The sequence below is a fragment of the Camelus ferus genome, chromosome 1 (assembly GCF_009834535.1).
Source record: "Camelus ferus isolate YT-003-E chromosome 1, BCGSAC_Cfer_1.0, whole genome shotgun sequence".
Taxonomy (NCBI): domain Eukaryota; kingdom Metazoa; phylum Chordata; class Mammalia; order Artiodactyla; family Camelidae; genus Camelus; species Camelus ferus.
Window position 1 is genome coordinate 92,898,002 of NC_045696.1, and position 20,158 is coordinate 92,918,159.

General features: G+C 39.7%; 1 protein-coding gene across 1 annotated transcript in view; it reads left to right on the forward strand.

Moving 5' to 3' along the window:
- The window catches only part of PLCH1 (phospholipase C eta 1), a 198,116-nt gene that overhangs the window by 127,361 nt on the left and 50,597 nt on the right, over window positions 1-20,158 (forward strand). The window contains 3 exon segments of the mRNA XM_032485844.1: window positions 7,267-7,360; window positions 9,252-9,455; window positions 18,584-18,704. Of these exon segments, the coding sequence (XP_032341735.1) occupies window positions 7,267-7,360; window positions 9,252-9,455; window positions 18,584-18,704 (419 nt within the window).

The window sequence follows — 20,158 nt, forward strand, 5'->3', positions numbered from 1 at the left end:
GATTACCTGTTTCTAGTTTAATTTTCTAAGTTAGCTTGAAACTAAGTATGGATATAACATGAAAGAAATTTTTTAAAAAGTATCATATCAAGAGGCATAAGCCATAAAGGAAAATACTAATCCTGAGACTTTAAGTTTCTTTGTGGTCCAGTGTATCAAACACCATAAAATTAACATCACATACAAACCAGGAAAATATGCAGAAGAAAGAAATAGTGGATTTCCTTGAGGAAAGCATTCTCATAGGCTGTTGAGAAAAAAGAAAACCAATAGGAAAATGTGCAAAACATTTGAAATATATAAAACATTTCACAATAAGTCAGTAACCTATTAAAAATATTGATCCTTCATTGGTAATTTAAAAATGTGACATAAAACCAAGAGACCATTTGTCACCCATGAAATTAGTGAAGGTTAAAGAGATATACTGTCAAACATGGTGTCAACTTTTTATACCTCTGGTGAAGTTGTGGAATGGTACAGTCTTCTGTAGGACAGTTTTAGTATTCATCAAATTTTATATAATTTATAAGACTTTGACCAATCCATTTTACTTCTAATAATTCATCCTAAGGAAATGTGTATAGAAAAAAGTTATAAAGCTGTACATTTCAAGCATTCTTTAAAATAGAGAAAAATTGGACATGATCTAAATGTGCAGCAGGAGGGTCATTAATCAAGTTTTGTGGGGTTTTGAGTTTCAAAATAGAATTTTCACAGTGGAACGAATCTGAGGCAACTTGACAATCCATATGGCAGTAATTCATTGATTTCTGATGGCATAAGATTGGTATAGACACCAGAGTATTCAAATTCTGCAGATTTACTCAGTTGTGAAATGAAGTATCACTGCTGGCCACATATGCTGTCCAGGATTATTGGAATCAAATATTGGCCTGTGGGTCAGATTTTTATTTCATTGAAGCTCTTGGAAAACTGAATTTATGCCTTTGACAGGTCCAACTACTGCTTGATTAGGACTTTCATCCTTAAATGTGATGTGCTAAGGGAAATTCTCACTGCCTTTTTATATCCATGAAGAAGTGCCAGTTAAGCATAAAGCCAGCTGGCTGAGGTTTCTCTTCCATCACTTCTTTGCATCTGCAGATCAAGAGTACAGACATCCACGAAAACTAGTCTGTGGCTCCAAAGTACTAGGGTTGGTGGAGTTTCTTTGTTTCATTTTTTTGTCCCCTGTGTTTGCCAAAAGGCAACCTCCATCTCCTGCAGAATTCTGATCTGTTTCTTGGCACTGGGGCTAAATGTGTTTTGTATTTGATTCTTTTCAGAGTTTTGGTTCAGGAGTGAGAATTTGATTTCATTCCCTCATCCTCCTTGACAACCTTTCTTAGCAAGACTCTCCCCTGTTTTTATCCTTTTGTTTCTTGTGGATTGAGGAGGGAGGAAGAGAAGGCAGGAATATTGAAGCACCCTCATTGTTTGAAAATCCTTCTAGCTGTTAACCAAGAGCAAGGCCTCCCTCCATGGATAAGTCAAAAGCAGATTTCTATTTATGCAGTGCTTTCATCTGACATATGCATGTGGATGGTTTATTCCAAGGGAATTTTCAGAACTTTTCTTTTTTCTTTTCTTTTTTTTTTTAATTGACGTATAGTCAGTTACAATGTGTCAATTTCTGGTGTACAGTATAATGTTCCAGTTAGGTGTGTATATATATATATGTACATGTATATATATATATATTTTCATATTCTTTTTCATAAAGGTTATTACAAGATGTCGAATATAGATCCCTGTGCTATACAGAAGAAATTTCTTTTGTATCTATTTTTTATATATAGCGGTTAACTTTTGCAGATCTCAAACTCCCAAATTTATCCCTTCCTACCCCCTTTTCCCCAGTAGCCATAAGATTGTTTACTATGTCTGTGAGTCTGTTTCTGTCTTGTAGAGGAGTTCATTAGTTTCCTCTTTTTTCTTCAGAACTTTTCTGATCCCCTGTTAGAGGGCCCTCTTCTTACTGAACTTTCTGTGACATAGACCTATACATTATCCCTTGGTGGTCGTTCTAACAGTTGCTTATTTTGCTTTTTTCTTTCTGCAAAAATATTCCCTTGATTCCTCTAACCCAATTACAGGTGTCACTTGTGCTCCCTCCTGTCATTACTTTTTACTGAATCCAGACTGATTTGGTGAGTCATGGTCATTCTGATCTCTCTCTCTTGAGAAATAATTATAAATTCTTCTTTGCTGTTACTACTTCATTCTGGTGCTAGTGTACCTTTATTTCTCTTTCTCTCCCTCTCTCAAGCATTCTCCTCATTGTAAAAACATTCCTTTAAGAGCCTTTCCTGAATTTGTTTTATTTTTCTTAATTATTCACAATTAAAGCAGTTGGGAGACTGTTGAGAGTAATTATGTCTTGTAATAATTTTTCTCCCTTGAATATGATCCCCAAATGACACTTTCTGTGAAATAGTCTTATATTTAAATGCTTTGAAATTTGTGGTTTAATTTTAGGGTGAGTCAGAGTAGCTATTTGGGAGAGAGAGTTTTTGTGGTTGTCTTATTCAGTTGAAAACTGAATGACTGTTCATTTAGATGCTTCTCTACTCCCTCCTAAAATTATCCAAAAATATAGTAAGAAGATCCCCTCACCCCCATAAAACCACAAGGACAAAGAGAACAGGAGAGGAAACAGAAACAGCAAAACCTTGAAATTTGTCTGATCTAAAGGTGACCCGAGCGCACTGAAACTCAAGCTCACAGAGCGGGAAACTGCTAAGCACGCTTATTTGCTCAGAAGAACCCAAGAAGACTCAAGGATGAAATTCACTGATACTCCTGAAAAATAGGAAAGGAGCAGGGGTTGAAAACACACGCACTGGTTGGAAGTCTGACCAAGATACAGTTAGGGCTTCAGATCCTCTCCCTACCTCTTCTAGCAGGGCAGCTGTCCCTTCTCCACCCTGGCATGAAAGTAAGTGTTGGAGGAGGCCGGGGCAGAAGAATCTGTGCTAAGTCATGCCAGGCACAACTGAGCAGTGGGCACTGAAAATCGGGGGATTGTGGCAGATGGTTTATAAAGACGGCTGCAGTAACTCCCATGTCCCCGCATGTATGTCTCTTTGCAAGTGTGATTTGTGCCTCTCTTCCCGTTGAGAAGTGGGGTCTGTTTTTCGGCCCCTTGAATCTGGTCTGGCTTTGTAACTAGGTTTGACTAATAGATTGTGGCAGAATTGACGGACAAGGAATGCAGGCTTCAGGGAGCCTTGGACTTCCACTCTTGTCCTGTTGGGACTGTGAGACTATCATGTGAGGAAACTGGGTAGCTTCTCTGAGGAGGAGAGACCACATAAAGAGGCCCAGCCACCAGCCAGCACCAACCACAGCCATGTGGGTGAGGCTGCTTTGGACTGGCTGGCTGTAGTCATGTGGCCAGCTGCCTGCAGTCACTTCAGTAACCCCTGGGCGAGAACAGCAGAATGCCCGTGCAGTGGGACTCAGTCCCACTTTGCATCCCAAGCAGTTGTGATCAAGTAAGTGATTGTTTTAAGTCCCTGTTCTCACAGAAATAGATAATGAATACAAAGATTAAGTGAATATCTGTGTATTGAAGTGTGGGAACCATAGTCCTCTTCCAGTGTTCAAATCCTGGGTTTATCCCTTCCAGGTAGGACATCGGAAGAGTTTCCTTAGAGGAGTATCACAAAGTAGAGTGGATTGACTAGGAGCTTGGAAAGATACGCCCAAGTCCTAACTCCCAGGATCTGTAAATGTGACCTTACTTGAAAATAGGGTCTTTGCAGATGTAATTTAAGGATGTTGGGATGAAATAATCCTATATTTCATGTGGACCCTAAGTCCAGTGAGGACTGTTCTTATAAACAACAGGAAAGGGGATGTGGGCACAGAGAGAAGGTGGCTGTGTGAAGAGGGGAGCAGGGACTGTAGTGGTGAAGCTCCATGCTGAGGGATGCCCAGGGTGCCAGCAGCCGCGAGAAGCAGGGGGCAGGGCTGGAACAGCTTGTCCCTCAGGGTCTCCGGAGGGAATCATCCCTTCTAACACCTTGATGTTGGACTTGGAGCCTTCAGGACTGAGAGGGAGTAAGTTTCTGTTGTTTTAAGCCCTGAATTTGTGATACTTTGTTATAGCAGTTCTAGGAAACTAACACACCAACCCAAGGAAAAAATCCTAAAGATGTTTACGTCAGAAATCGCCCAATCAAATAGTCCAGAGAATTCTACAGTGAAGTCCACTAGTCAGTAAGCTCCACTTGTGAACAGAGAGCTTCCAACCAACTTTTCATTGCCTTGGTTTTAAACATGTTTTTAAATAGTCAATTTTAAAGATGGATTTTATTCCTGCACTGTTGGTGGGAATGTAAATTGGTGCAGCCACTGTGGAGAACAGTGTGGAGGCTCCTTAAAGAACTAAAAATACTCTTACCATATGATCCAGCAATCCCACTCCTGGGTATGTATCCAGAGGAAACTCTAATTCAAAAAGATACATGCACCCCAGTGTTCATAGCGGCATTATTTACAATAGCCAAGACATAGAAGCAACCTAAATGTCCATCGATTTATGACTGGATAAAGAAGATATAACATGTATATACAATGGAATACTACTCAGGCATAAAAACAATGAAATAATGCCATTTGCAGCAACATGGATGGACCTAAGAGATCGTCATTCTAGGTGAAGTAAGCCAGAAAGAGAAAGAAAAGTACCATATTATATCACTAATATACAGAATCTAAAACAAAAAAAAAGAAGAAGACTACGAACTCATCTACAAAACAGAAAGAGACTCGCAGACAGAGTAAACAATCTTATGGTTACTGGGGAAAGGGAGTGGAAAGGGATAAATTTGGGAGTTTGAGATTTTCAAATACTAGCCACTATATAATAATAGATTTAAAAAAAGGTTTCTTCTGTACAGCACAGGGAACTATATTCAATATCTTGTAATAACCTTTAATGAAAAAGAATATGAAAACTAATATATGTATGTATATGCATGACTGGGGCGTTGTGCTGTACATCAGAAATGACACATTGTAACCATGCTTCAATTAAAAAAAAACTGTACAGCATTGACTGCATTATATAAATGTAAGGAATCATTATTAAAATAAATCTAATTTTCCTGAAGTTATTTTAGCGCCAATTGCCTAGTGTAGAAATGTCAATCATCAGTGTTGAGACAGTGAGTGGCTTGGACACTGACAGCAAACAAGACTTTCAGATGAGTTCCATGGAAAACAGGGAGACAGTGTTTCTGTGTCACCTGAACAGCTGTGTCATATAGAAAGCACAACACGGGGACAGAAAGGACAGTAGAGAGCATAAACCTATGCTGAACCTTCATTCATACAGTAAAACCCCCATATAGCTTTCAAAGTGAGGTCTGAAAAATGCTGTTGTGTAAAATGTAGCTTTTGCTCTTGGGAAGTGAATTAAACGAGAGCAGGGATGGAGGTAGTAGGATAGGAGCTGATGGACTTACATTTCAGTTCTCATTATTATGAGGTTTTACGCTTTCACTGAGTTAGTCCTTACTACTTGAATTTTGGAGTGGTTCCCAGTAGCTCCTTTATGGTGCCTAGAAAATTGTGGGTTTCCTGGAATGCCTGCTGGTATTTTCACCAACTGAATGAATACTTTTCAAATGTGGTGGGTTTTGCTAGTACCTTTGGCTTTGTATCTGAAGGTAGTTAACGTGTTCTCAGCAGCAGCAAGCTCCAGCCCAGGGTGATGGGTGTTGTTTGTTTGTTTTCATTACTTGGCTCTCATGGGCTCTGGTAGACTGCCTGAGTCTAGTTCAGGGCTCCTCCCTCTCTGGACAAATGGCTTTGTAAACCAAATAATTGCAATGTAAACTCAGTCTTTCAACAGCACATATAGTTTTTTTATCAACTTGCTTCTTTTTATTTTGTGAGAAATCACTTATCTTTTAGACTGCATGTGGTAAGTCTCTCTGGCTTATAGCAGACAGGTGAATGAACTGCTCAAAGCCAGACGGGGTCAGGAGAGTTCCTTGCAGGTAGCGTGGTTTTATTTATTTATGGCATTTTTGGGTGGTGTCTAGTAACATAGGCCTCTGAATGGAGTATAGATGATAAAATTTACTCAAAGGATGCATTAGCCATTATGCAGCTGGTTTTGGGGAAAAGGCATTCTGTGCTCTTTCAAACATGCACAAAAAGGCTGCATAACACAGCTTTTTTCCCCCCTGCAAAACGTTAAATGCTATTAAATAGACTGTTTGAATTAGATTTCACTAAAACGTAAGTATTGCACCTAAGAGATAATGGACTTTCTGGAGAAATATCATTGAAATAAAAAGTACTGGCTCATAAGTTAGTTTCCTCTATTATTATTTGTTAGTATAGCTAAGTATCACAGATTGTGGAGCTGAAAGGATTTTCGATCAAAATATCACATTTTCTGTTAGTATTTAAAGAAATTATTCCCAAAGAGTTTGCTTTTCCCAGTGGCACTAAGTAATGTACATGCAGCACCTTGAGACTAACTCAGTAATATCGGCATATACTGCTTTTTTGGTGCCATATATTGTTCTTACAAATACTAATTCATTTAATCCTCATAACTACTTTATAAGGTAGCCACAGAGGCGGTAAGTGACCTATTTAAGATCACATTGTTAATTACATGAGCCAGCTGATCTGAACATAAGCACTCTCGCTCCAGAGTTCTCTGTTCTCTGTTAAGCTAGCTGCCTCACCCTTTTTTTTTTTTAAATTTTCTTTTGCTAACCTTTGTATTCTTGAATGAACATGGCAGGCTGCTTTCATGATTTGGTGGAAGGATCTGTAGATACACACACACAAGTGGATTTACCTAGAACATTCCGTCTTGATAGGGAGTCATTTTCTTTCTACGTATAATTTATGATTAGCGAACTTCACTGTTTGTGTAGAAAGCATTATTTTTGCAAATAGCTACTAGCTTCTGGTGAGTGGGTTTTTGGCAGTGCATCTGCACTGGTTATTGACTTGAGCTTATTAATTCTATTGCTTCACGGAGAACATTTGTCTAGTAGTTGAAGGACTGTTTCACTGATTAAATCTGAAAGGTGTATAGGAGTATTGAGATTGCTTAAGTGTTTTTGCAAAGCTTAAGTGGTTATGACCCTAGTAACCTCAAACACTGCTCATTTAACCATTTTGTACTGTGTCAAGAATGCTTTAAAAAAAATCAGTAGGCCTTTTTAGCATAGCAGAAAACATCTTATTTTACTGAAAGTACTCTACTATTGTTTGGTTTTGTTTTAGATGAATAATGTGACAACAGACTATTGTATTGACGTCATAAGGAAATTTGAAGTTTCAGAAGAAAATAAGGCAAAAAATGTCCTTGGCGTAGAAGGTAAAATAACCAGTATTCTTAATCTCTCATTTCTCAATCTGTTTGCTAAATTAAATTCTAGCAAAAATTTTAGGAAAGGAAATCAGGAGATATCCTTGGAATTACAGGTGCTTCAGATAAAACCCACAACACACACATACTTTTCTACAAAACAGATGCCATGATATTGCTGTTTCTCTTACTGTTGCAATGACAGTATGCATTTTCCACTCCAGGTAAGTCAGCTTGATGTCACTGTGTGTGATAGATGCCAAGAAATATCTTGACTTTTCTCAGATGGCTAATTTTTTAGAAATAGTCTCATCCTGATAACTTCATGAAGGGAAATTTGGTCCTAAAATAAGTACTCTATGAAACTAGTGACTTGAATGTAAACATACTTATTTAAAAATGTTAGCAAATTAACTTGTTTCACCTAGTTGGTAGTGGTAAAAGATTGTAGGAATCACAAATTCCATTAATACAACTATCTAATTTTATAGTTGAGGAAAGTGAGGCTTAAAGAAATTAATTTTCCCATTGTTACACACGTAGAATCTACCTACTAGGATCTTACATATAAATGATACAGTGTGAGTATAGCTTCTTGTACCTATAAGTTATATGTGTTTAAAATATGTGAGGAAATAAATTGTGGGCTGCTACCCAAGAGGAGAGCAGGTCCCAGGCAGGACTGATAATCTTTTTTTTTTTTTAAATGGAGATTAATTAATGGGGATTAAACCCAGGACCTTGTGCATGCTAAGCATGTGCTCTACCACTGAGCTATACCCTCCCCGCCAGGACAGATAATCTTAATGAAAGACCCCTGGGGCACCCCACTGCCCTGAAGAGCATCCAAAGCCATGGCTTACCTTGTTGGCCTCTTGTGTCCCCAAACAGGCTCGTGTGGACAAGGGGGTTTTGATACCATATGTGTACTTCCAGGGATGGAGGCTAATTAAACTGAAGGGAGATGATTTAAAATGTATATAACTAAAAACTATTTTAAAAACCACCAGAGAAGAGAAACTAATTTGGACCTTTCTTTACCAAGAAATGAATCCTTTCCTTGGTAGGGCCTTGACAGGTGGAATTAAACATGACTTCTAAGTGGTAGCCATAAAGATGGGCATGAAGACATTCTCCAGCATTTCAGAGGATATTTACAGATAGTTTTACCACCGGATTCTTGAAGACTTGAAATAATTTACCCTAATAATCATTCCACTTAGGTGCTGGTAGGACATTCATGTGTTTATTGGTATATTAATAAATGCCTCTCCTACCCAAGCACTATGATTTTGAAAAACTACAGGAAACCTGATGGAGTTTTCTACGTAGTTTTTAAGCACTTTTTCACAGTTATCAGATGTGCTAGCAATTGGCAGCATCTTCCCAAACCAATTTCATAGTCAAGGAATTGTACCCTGAATTTAGGCTGTGCCTAACTTCTGACCTGTGACCTCAACCATGGCACTGACAATACTGTTTTTCAGATCAACTTAATAACCTATCAAATTGCTGGTGATCACTTAGTATAAATACGGCTTTAACAGTGCATCAGTCACCCATCAGGTCACGTGGCATAATCAAAGCTTGAGTTCAGTAGTATCTGAATAGCTTTGCAGTAAGTCTCCTCCGTCCCCCGTCAAAATTCTTAGAGGGTCTGTTTTTCTGTAGATTATGTTTAAACTGCTACTCCCCAAAGTCATATTTTAGTTTTTGACACTGTCTATTTGACCTGAAGCAAATCTCTCATTCATTGCCCACTGTTCCCTGCAAAGTCTATCCTGAATGTAAATAAGATGATCACTATGGGCATACTTTGGCCTTTTTTGTCCTTGTTAGAGTCAACTGAGTATAGACGCTTTAAAGCTATAGAGCATCACTCGCTCTCTCTCTTCCAAAGGCTTCACGAACTTCATGCGTAGTCCTGCTTGTGACATATTTAACCCACTGCACCATGAAGTGTACCAGGACATGGATCAGCCCCTTTGCAACTACTACATTGCCTCTTCCCACAACACATACCTGACCGGGGACCAGCTCCTGTCTCAGTCCAAAGTGGACATGTACGCCCGGGTGCTACAAGAGGGCTGTCGCTGCGTGGAAGGTACGTGCTGTGTCTGAGCTCAAGTGTGTGTTGATGAACGTGTCCTTTAGTCAGTCAGATATCCTTATAAATAAAGGAGACCTAAAAAATACACTCACACTAATCAGAGCCATTTTTTTTCTCATTGTAAAGTCATTCTTAAGTCATAATCCTCTCCCCCTCTTCCTTATAGTATAGTCATGAGGGAGAGACTTGTGTGCTAGCAGTTGCGAAGCACACTTTCAGTTGCTGGAAAATTGTGATGAAGATGAAGATTTTCCTAGAAAGATTTTTTAAAAACTTTTGATTAGACAGTGGCAAAAATAGCTCAGGGTAACTATTTGTTTTCAAGATAATTAATGGTCTGTCAATCAGTCAACATTTACCATATTTCTAGGGGCTTCCTGGGGGTGAAGACACAGATGTAAGACACGATTTCTGTCTTCAAGGACCTCAGGGTATAATAGAAGGAGTGGACATTAGAAACAGTAGTGCAGTGAGAGAACTCACCAGGTGAATGGTGTCTGTGGTAGAGAAGTGCTGTGGAGAGTAAGACGTGAGGTAAAACGCAATGAGAAATCAGGTAGGCTGGGAGGCGGACGTGGGTCGGTGATAAAGTGTTTTGAGTTCTGTGGTGAGGAATTTCAATTTGAGCTTTTGGTAGCAAGGGTCTAGTGAATTGTTTTAATACCTATAATGAAATGGCCAGACTTGCAATTTAGAAAGATTGCTTGGGCAGCAGTGTAGGAGGGTAATTTAAAAAATATTTATGTATGTATGTTTTGGAGGGGGCAGATTAGAGCAAGGAGCATGCTGGGAAGGCTGTTGAGATGACTCAAAGGAGGGATTATAAAAGCTTGGACTAAGTGAGAAAGAGATGATGATATGGGTACTAATGAAGTGAGCTTAACAGGACCTGGTGAGAGCAGTAAAGGATGTAAGGCATGAGGGGAAGAAATGAGTGAATGGTGGTGCCCCCACATTCATGAGGAACTGAGTGGACGAGCATTAACCAGTTCAGTTTTCCACCAGCTGAGTTTATATAGTGACTTTGTAACATGTACGTGGAGATTTGTATCAGTCAGTGGGATAACAATGTCTGAACTCAACAGAAGGAGCCAGGCAGGATAAAGCTTTCACAGTTCTGAGTTTCGTAGGTGGTAGTGCACAAGATCACTTAGAGAGATCTTCGTGTATAAGCGTACACGAAAGTGTGCAGAGTCACTTAGGGGACTGGAAAAGGGAACAAGGCCTGAGGACTTAAGCCATCCAATAGTTAGAAGTAGAAAGAACAAGGGGACTGATGAAGACAACTAACACACAGCAGGCACTTGGACTTAAGGGATGAAATGGTCAAAGAATGTCCCATGCAACAGAAAAATAAAGATTAAGTATCCAGTCTGGTTGCATTTGACAGCTGGAGGGTTCCAAGTGTCCTTTGCTCTATGGTTTTAGTGGGTGATGGTCGGGTAGCTGATCTGCTCTGGATTAGTCACTTAGCATTCTTCTGCATGAGAAGAAGACTTGAGGATACAGGGTTGGGAAAGTTTTGAGACTTGGAAGAGGAGGAAATGAAGATACAGGTTTGTTTTTAGATGGGATAGAGGACAGGAGATTTTGGAAGTGTTCTTGCCTGAAAGCATCTCCTTCCTCAGGATGGTAGAAGAGAGCACTGTCCACTAAGTGTAGAGTGGGCGGAGGCTGGCTGGGGCTTAAGATCAGCAAACAGTAGGAAAGGAGTTGACAAGATAAATTGGGGAAGTCCTCGCTAATTTCAAAAGCAGCCTTTAACAAAACAGTCTGTTCATTATCCAAAATTGGCATGTTTAGACTTCTCCCACCCCATTCTCAATAGATTAGGTATAAGGGCAATGAAGACAGATGATAGGATTGATCCAAACCTTTGGATTTCTAGGTCATGTGAAATATCTTCAAAATGCTTGTGAGAGCTCTTTTAAGTAATTGACAGTAGGTGTATGAACTAGGAAAGGAAATGAAGGAGCCACAGAATGAGGTTAAGAGACTAGAAGACAAAACAAAACAAAACAAAACACCCCCCAGAACTATGGAGAATGTTGTCAACACATATACAAAACACAAGAACAGAGAACTATTAACACAAGGTGGGATTCTGGATGTAGTAGCAGGTGATGACTATATCCAGAGTGCGTCATGGGTGAGTGTGGTTAGAGCGAAGCAAGGAGTTGTTGGCTTTGAGGACTGGAAGCTAAGAGATTGGGTGGATTGGCCACATGGACTTTTAACTCAAAGGATGCTGATGTGGGGGTAGAAGTTAAAAAATTAAAAGATTAAAAGTAGGCTATTAAAAACTGTAAACCAGATATTTAAGTTCAAAAAGAATGCTATAGAAAAGGCACTTGGAAGATGCCAGAAAGGTAGAGATGGATAAAGGGAGGTTTAAAAGTGGGGGGCTTTGTTTATGAATGTAGAACCATTGTTTGAAAGTAGCAGTAAAGACCACCTCATTCTGTGATGTCTACAAAAAAGCGTCTGTGGAGACAGGAAGCAGTGTCCTCCATGTAAACTGGTTTTGAACCACAATAAGGAGGATGAGGAGGAATTCCAAAGAGTCTGATGATGAAGGGGAATTTGTTTATGATGGAATGGAGATTCCATGGAGCAAAGGGGAATTGCTTTTTGGTGGGAGCATACTAGGAGTCGGCACTAGGTAACACGTTGTTCTTGGGAAATTATTCAAATAAAGCAGGAGGGCAGTGGTAAGTGGAATAATAATACTGGTAAGTGGAGGAGCCTTTCTTTGTCAAATAATTTCTGACATGAAGAATTTTCTGCTACAAAAGTGAAAGATGTAATGTTATAGCAATAGTAGCAATAATGTTATTAAGGTAAATTAGCACTTTTAAAAATGGACAGGTATTGAAAACTATCTACATTGCAGAGTCATTAGGACTACTACATGTTTAGCACTCTGGGTATGTCTGGTTTAAGACATGGCATTTTTGCAGTAGGTGCAAAGAACACCTACTGACAATAGTGACTGATAATTGAGTAGCTTAAGCAACTGAATAATGAAGATGCTTATAAAATATTCACATAGAGAAAAACCTTTCAAGCAACAAAAGGTCTTGAGGTGACATTCTGTTCTCAGCCATTATTCAACCCTTTGTTCACGCAGCACTCAACAAGTTTTATAAGTCTGACATGCAGAGAGATGCCTGGGGCACACACCCGCCCTGGATTCGGAGTGGTGGTTGTCTGTCACTTTAAATGGTGACATTTTCTTGGAGGCCAAGTATGGAAAATGGCTTCTAGTGACGCCATGAAGTGATAGTCAACTCCGACAGCTTTGCAGTTTTGTTATTTGTGTCCAATATTCTATTTCTTTTGCTTTTTAGGTCTTTCAGGTACCCAGTCTTCTCTTTTTTGATCTCACTGTCCAAAATCAGTGTCTACCCAAGCTTAACCATGTTCCTGTGATGAGCTCCTTACTGAATCAGATCTTCTAGTTCTCCAGCTTTGTCTGGAATATTTAGCAGGGAAGTTACCTGATTAAGACAACTGATTGTAAGGCACAAATAATTTTTAGTTTCAGCTTTTTGAGGGATCTTTTAATTTTAAATTCCACTTTTAGAAATTGTGTGCAGTAGGTGATATTGAATATGGACCTTCTCTTGTACCTTCTTACTAGAACCTCCTTGTCTAAAAGGCGTTGGTTGCTCCAGACATTCCCACAAACTCAGAATATGCACAGCTACGGTATAATTTTAAAAATTGTGCAATCTCTCAAATATCTCCCTCGCCAAGCTTGCATCAGCAAATGCCTCCTCTGTTATTTGGCTTGAAATTCTTACTATTGGAATAATCTCTGACTGGACAGTGAAAGTCAAGCTGCTGTTTCTGGAAGGTTTTGTTGAGAAGAATTATATTTCTCCGGGAGACTTGGTCAGCTTTGTGCTAGCTCCATTTCTGTTTGGAACCATGGTTGTCAGCTTGGCTTTGAATGTACTGTAGGAAGGAACAAGGAAACCACTATGATTTCATCCCCGTTTGTGGGCTAGATTCTGGCTAAGTCTGTACATTCTCATCCATTTAATTTTTATCACACTAAGGAAGGTAGAGCAATCTTCTGAAGAAGGCACCCTAACTTGGGGTAGGGTTGGTGGCTCAAGGTCCTGTCACTAGGAAGCTTGGAAGCTGGGACTTAAACCCAAGTTGTCTGACTCCCCCACTTATTCAGGAAGCCTATGTGCTTATTGGAGGAACAAGCATTGAATGACATGACCAGCCCAAGGGAAGATCAAATGGGGGTCCTCAGGTCACATAAGGAAGGTTAGAAAGCACGACACACAGCACAGAAGGGAGATGGGCTTTAAAAGGGGGCATTTGCTTGGCTTAGAATTAGGCCTGGCATCTGAATATCTAGATGTTCCTGAAGATTTTAGAACCTGATGGCACGATCTTCCATGCTCTTTCTTTCAGTCCCATAATTTGAAGATTTTAGCTTTCATTTCAAGCTTGAGCCTGGAGGGGCCGATGTGTGTACACCCAGTGATACTTTATCTACCTTGCGTCTGGATGAAGTTGTTTTTATTCTTACACAGCTGCAGCTAGGATTTAAGGAGCTTGATTTATAGAACGTAGCAGGTCATGGATTGAAAATTTCAGGTCCCACAAATAATCTTCTGAAGTAGCTTTTGCCAAGTATTGCGCTTAGCAATGGAGAGTAATGATTCTGGACAGGTTCTTTATGGTATTGTGACCTGAAGAATCTCTTTACTTTCAAGCTTCTGTTTTAATAATATCATGTTTTCCACCTCCATTAGTTCAGCTGCAGCAACGTCCCCGGTCAGGATATACACGACATCTTAGGGAAGACTAAGAAGTCTTTTTTTGGCGAAGTGAGTTTGTCAGCAAATCAAATTGACTTTTTTTTTTTTTTTTACGTGGCCTTCCATTCCCCTGATTTTCAGCCCTGGTTGCTTAATAAATATGAACGTTCTGTCCAGGGGATTTTCACTCTCATTATGGAACTGATGTTGCATTGCTGGTGTAATCGGTGTACAACTTTTCCTGTGAGCTCTGGGAGCACCATCAGGGTGGAACATTTTTAAGTTCCATTATGAAAAGCTGTCATGGTGGCGGTGCAGCTGGCCTTCAGAACTGACCACCTGTTTGTGAGGGTGCTTCCAGGGGCCTCGAATGTGTGGTCTGATTGAAAAATAGCCCTGACTATTTTGTGGCTAGGAAATTGGTTAGAGGATTTCTGCTTTGCCAACATTCCCGTTATAGCACTAGGTCTCTCAGGAGCCCTTCATGGCCGTTTGGACTCGGCTATGGATGCCACGCGTTCGGACCATTTGAGAGTGTTGTTATCCTCATTTAACAGACAAGTGATAAAATAGACCTAAAAAGTGAACTTTGGGAGAAGCATCCTCAACTGTGGATATTCTGCCTGTGTTGTAAGTATAAGAGAGCACCTTCTTTCATGACCAATGCAGTGTCTTTTTTTTTTTAAAACATGGTCAATTATAAAAGTTAGTATTAATGTGACAATAATTTGTAACTCCACTTTTTGTTCTCTATATGACTTAAGAGACTAACACATTTATTTTTATTTTTTTATCATTTTTCAGTTTTATTAGGTACAATTTGACTGCACAGATATAATATATTGCATGTAAATACATATGTACAATATACTGGATTGCTTCTAAGAACAGTTTAAAGCTTTAGCTTTTTAAAGTTACATAGTTGTCAAAGGAATAAAGCCAACCACAAAATAAGATTCAGCAGAATGCAGTAATCCAATCATAAAGAACAGTCAAATGTACTTACACATATTCAAGAAGTCAATCATCTAAGTTATAAATAATAAGTAGTTCATTTGTGTCCTTTTTTTTTTTAGATTCCACATATAAGTGATATTGTATGGCATTTTTCTTTCTCTTTCTCACTTACTTCACTTAGAATGATGATCTCCAGGTCCAACCATGTTGCTGCAAATAGCATTATTTCTTATTAAGAGATATTTTTATCTGTGTATGATAATCAAGTCAGTGTGGCATTGCCCTTTCTACTTTGCCTTCTTTTTGAAAAGAAATTAGCTCATTTATAAGGAACACGTTATGCTCTTTTTCTCCCAAGGGTATAAATTGGAGCATATTGTTTAAGTTATATACTTTTGAAACATCTGTTTGTTCTTTCCACGCCTGTATCTAAAGACAAATTAAAGAATGTCAAGTACAGATACAGATGGAGTTTCTCTTCTGAGAAGATACCTTTATATATTTGACCTCATTTATAGGCCCAAAGGAACAGTGTAACACCATATGATAGCACTCCAAAATACTTGTTCTTAAACTTTGTTTCCAGTATTTCTATGGTATTAACCTTGAAAGTTCTTTCTCCTTTTACATTTTCCATTTTCCCCCTTAAGAATGTTTTAATAGGCCATGTTTAATTGAAATATGTAACTGTATTAGTAAGGGAACAGAACTAACTCATCTCTTTTCTTTTTTCTTTTCCTCCCTTCCCTTCCCTTCCCTTCCCTTCCCTTCCCTTCCCTTCTCTTTATTTCTTTCCTTCTTTCCTTTCTTCCTTTCTTTCTTTCTATCCTTCCTTTCCTTTCCTTTCCTTTCCTTTCCTTTCCTTTCCTTTCCTTTCCTTCCTTTCCTTCCTTCCTTCCTTCCTTCCTTCCTTCCTTCCTTCCTTCCTTCCTTCCTCTCTCTCTCTCTCTCTCTCTCTCTCTCTCTCTCTCTCTCTCTCTCTCTCTCTCTCTCTCTCTCTCTAAGACAGACAGAGACAGGGAAGAAAGAAGAAAGGAAAGAGACTTTTGACTTTTCTCGGGTCTGACAACCCGTGTCCTTATTCCTACTTTGCAATGGTTGATTGGCAGTGGGAAGTAGTTACCTCACTTGGACACACATTTCCTGTTGGACTGCTGTGCTTATTGTTGTAACCAGCTAGGTTCTTGTTGGTATTTGAATTTGTGACCCCCTCTCACAAGGAAGGGCAGAGTCATGGGAACTGGCAAGGTTCTATGGGGGATCCTCGTTTAGGATCTAAATCCTTGAGCAAGGATTTGATTCCTGATTGGGATATAGATGAGCGAAGTGAAAGAGGGCATCTCAGTTGACCTTAAATGAAAGAAGCAAAGGCACAGGAGTAGGATTGTAGGTGAGAAAGTGGGACTAACTGGAAGAGCAAGTCTGAGTTCGGGTGTAGGAGAAAGTAAGTTGGACGTGTCAAACAGGAGCTAGGATATTAATTATCTGGTTTCTTTAACAGTTAACCCTAAAATCTCTGTGCCTTAAAACAACTGAAGTTGATTTCTTATGTGAAACCCAAAATAGCTGTTCCTAATGGGCGAATCTTTCCAGTAGTGATTTCGGGGTGCAGTCTCTTCCCCTCTGTATCTGTGCCGTCTTCGGCACCTGACTTCTGGAGTCACGGCAGAAGAGGAGAGGGCACGGATGACTGTGTAGGGCAGGCTTTCCTAGACCGGACCTGGAAGTGGTGCACATCATTTCTGCTCATATTTCAGGGTCATGTCCTGCTATAAGCGAAGGCTGGGAAATACAGTCCAGCTGTGAGCCAGGGCAAAGCAGAAAACAGGCTTAGCTGAATGGCTAGCCAGTCTCTAGCACCGGAGATAGGGACCTTGGGGTTAAGCAGGCAGGAGCTGCTATAGGATGTTTATTAATAGTCTGCTGAGTACATGCTATGTGTTGGATGCTATGTAATGCACTGAGTAGGATTTTGAGCAAAGTCGTCACGTGGAGAAAGCAGTGTTTTGAGAAATTAGTCTGGTGGCAGACTTTAAAACAGGAGAAGGCAAACTCAAAGTCAGGGAGGATGCTGGGGAGGCTGTTGGGCCAGTGGGGGTGTCCATACATGTAACAATGTCAATATTATCAGTAACAGTAATCGTTACTATGTGCCACGCAGGACTATAATCAACTTCACATGTACTTATACATCACTCAAGTTTATGATTCAAGTCTTGTTATGAGTCTTCTTTTATGGATGGGGAAGCAGTACCTTAAATTATTAAATCATTTGCCCATATTCACATAAATCTTAGCAGGGCCTGAGGATTTGAACTTAGGAAGTCAATACTATTTTAAAAGTACTGTAGAATTAATAAAATGGAAATAAACCTAATGGAAGCACACTGAGTTTAAGTGAACAATGATGAAAAACCTTGTTACTGATTTGAGAGGGTGATTGTGACTTTTTAAAAGACTTTATAATAAACTGAAGAAGTAAAATTAGAGAAACAAACTGTTGAGCAATATCACTGTCCTTGGTCACACTTGGCTGGATTTAGCTGAATTTCTAATGAGAGTTCTTGGTAAATGCTAAACTGCTTGTGAATATGACATCTTTGTTAACTATAAGCACTCACAATAAATCGTTTATAATCTTTAATTCTTATTTTTTCAGTATTATTGACCAAAGTCTATTTTTCATTCAGGTTTCTTTTGTTTTTTTCCCCCTAATGTCCTCTTTCTAGGATCCAGGATCCCACCCAGGAGGCCACATTCTGCTTAATCATCACTTCTTAGGCTCCTCTTGGCTGCGACAGTTATTCTTATTCTTTTTTAAATTGAGACGTAGTCAACTAAAAATGTTATGTTAGTTTCTGGTGCACAGCATAGTGATCCAGCTATACACACATATATATGTTCTTTTTCATTATAGGTTATTACAAGCTGTTGAATATAGTTCCCTGTACTATACAGTAGGGCCTTGTTGTTTATTCTGTGCATAGTAGTTTGTATCTGCTAATCTTATACTCTCAATTTATTCCTGCCCCCTCTTCCCCTTTGGTAACCGTAAGTTCGTTTTCTGTGTCTGCAAGTCTCTTTCTGTTTTATAATAAGTAAGTTCGTTTGTGTCATTTTTTAAGATTCCACATATAAGTGCTGTCATATGGTATTTGTCTTTGTCTGTCTGACTGACTTAGTATGATAGCCTCTGGGTCCATTAATTCCTTATTCTGATAAATATGCCGACACACTCATTTCTGTCTGACAATCTTTGTCATGATCAGAATACCTATAATCTCAAATAATAAACTTAAAATAATGCTTGTCTGATGTTTCCAGAAATATCAGGAAACACCAGAAACTTTGGGTTGTTGATGTGACGTTCTGTTTTGGCAGTTGACTGTTGGGATGGCCCCGACGGGGAGCCCGTAGTGCACCATGGTTATACTCTGACTTCAAAAATCCTCTTCAGGGACGTGGTGGAGACCATCAACAAGCATGCCTTTGTGAAGAACGAGTAAGTGGAGCACCATGGGGGAGCCGAGCCCTGCCTGGCGTGCCCGGCTACCAAACCACACACCTCCTCGGAGTCTTCATCTGCCTTTCTCCTATCCCCCGTTCTCTCCTTCCTTCCGAACAAACACTGTGAACAAAGAGTATGGGCCCCATGTGTACACTTTCTTGTGCTCCCTCTTTTCCTGACCCCATTCTCACTCAAAATGTTGCCTCCTCGAAGCACGTTCTTATGACAAGTGGCCTCAAAATTTCTAAACCCAGGACATACAGAGCATCTATAAAGTTTAGAAACACAGGTTACTAAATAGCTTATTGGTTTCATATTACAATACAATAAAATAGAAATATCTTGGTTTCCTGACGTGCTGGATGTTCTATGTATATTAAGGATCTGGAGTTCTTATTTGATCCCAGTTACTTGACCCCTCCTTGGCATTGGATAATGGTGATTATTTTCTCCTCTATACTTGCTTTTTTTTTTGGCTTCTATTATAACATTCTCTCCTCTGCTGCTGCCATGGCTTCTCACTCATTTTCTTTGGTTTATGGTCTTTTATTCCATTTCCTCATTCCTTTAATAGCCACTATTTCATAAGTTGCCCTTGGTTTACTTTTTGGTTATTTGTCAATTATGTATCCAGAATGTTTTCTCTAAGTTTCAGAGATATATAGAAAAATTCTTAGTAAAAATTTATGAGTATCCCGTAGGTACCTCAAAATCCACAAATTTCATTATTTATTCAGACATTTATTCCAATATTGAATGGTGCCCACTCTAGGCCGGGCATGCTATGATAGGTGCAGGGAGCCGTGACACTGAACAAGGATAAGACTCCTACCGTCATGGGGCGTCCATCCCAAATTGAACTCAGCATCTCATTCTGCCAAACTTCCTCTTGTGCCATTTCCTCCTAGGTAGGTGGGTGGTAGTGTTTACCAGTGGCTTTAGCCAGAAACTGGGAGTCATTCCAGATTGAGCCAGTCTAATCTTGTCCATTCTACTTCCTAAATTATCTTTTGACTCCATTGCCTTCTCTTCATTTTCATTGCCTTTGGCTCATCCTCCACACTGGTGCAGTAGTTTCCTTTCTGAAAATATAAGCAGATGTTTTAATTCTTAAAGTCCTTCAAAAGCTCCTTGTTTACACAGTCATGCCTCCCATCCATGCCCCCTCACCTCTTCCTGCTCTTGCTCTTCCAGGATTTTCTGCTACCATCAGTCCGCAGAGATTTCGGCATCTGCCTTCATTGACTATTTTGGAGTCTCTGGGGCTCACAGTGCTTTCACAACTCCCCGCCCTTACCTGTGCTGTTCTCTCCGGCTGAACACTCGTCCCCATCATTCCACCTGCCAAATTCTTGCTCATCCTGGGACTGCATAGGTGTCCCTCTGGCAAACTCAGTGATATCACCACTGATTTGAAGCTCCCTTTCTCTGTCCTTAGCACCCTGAGC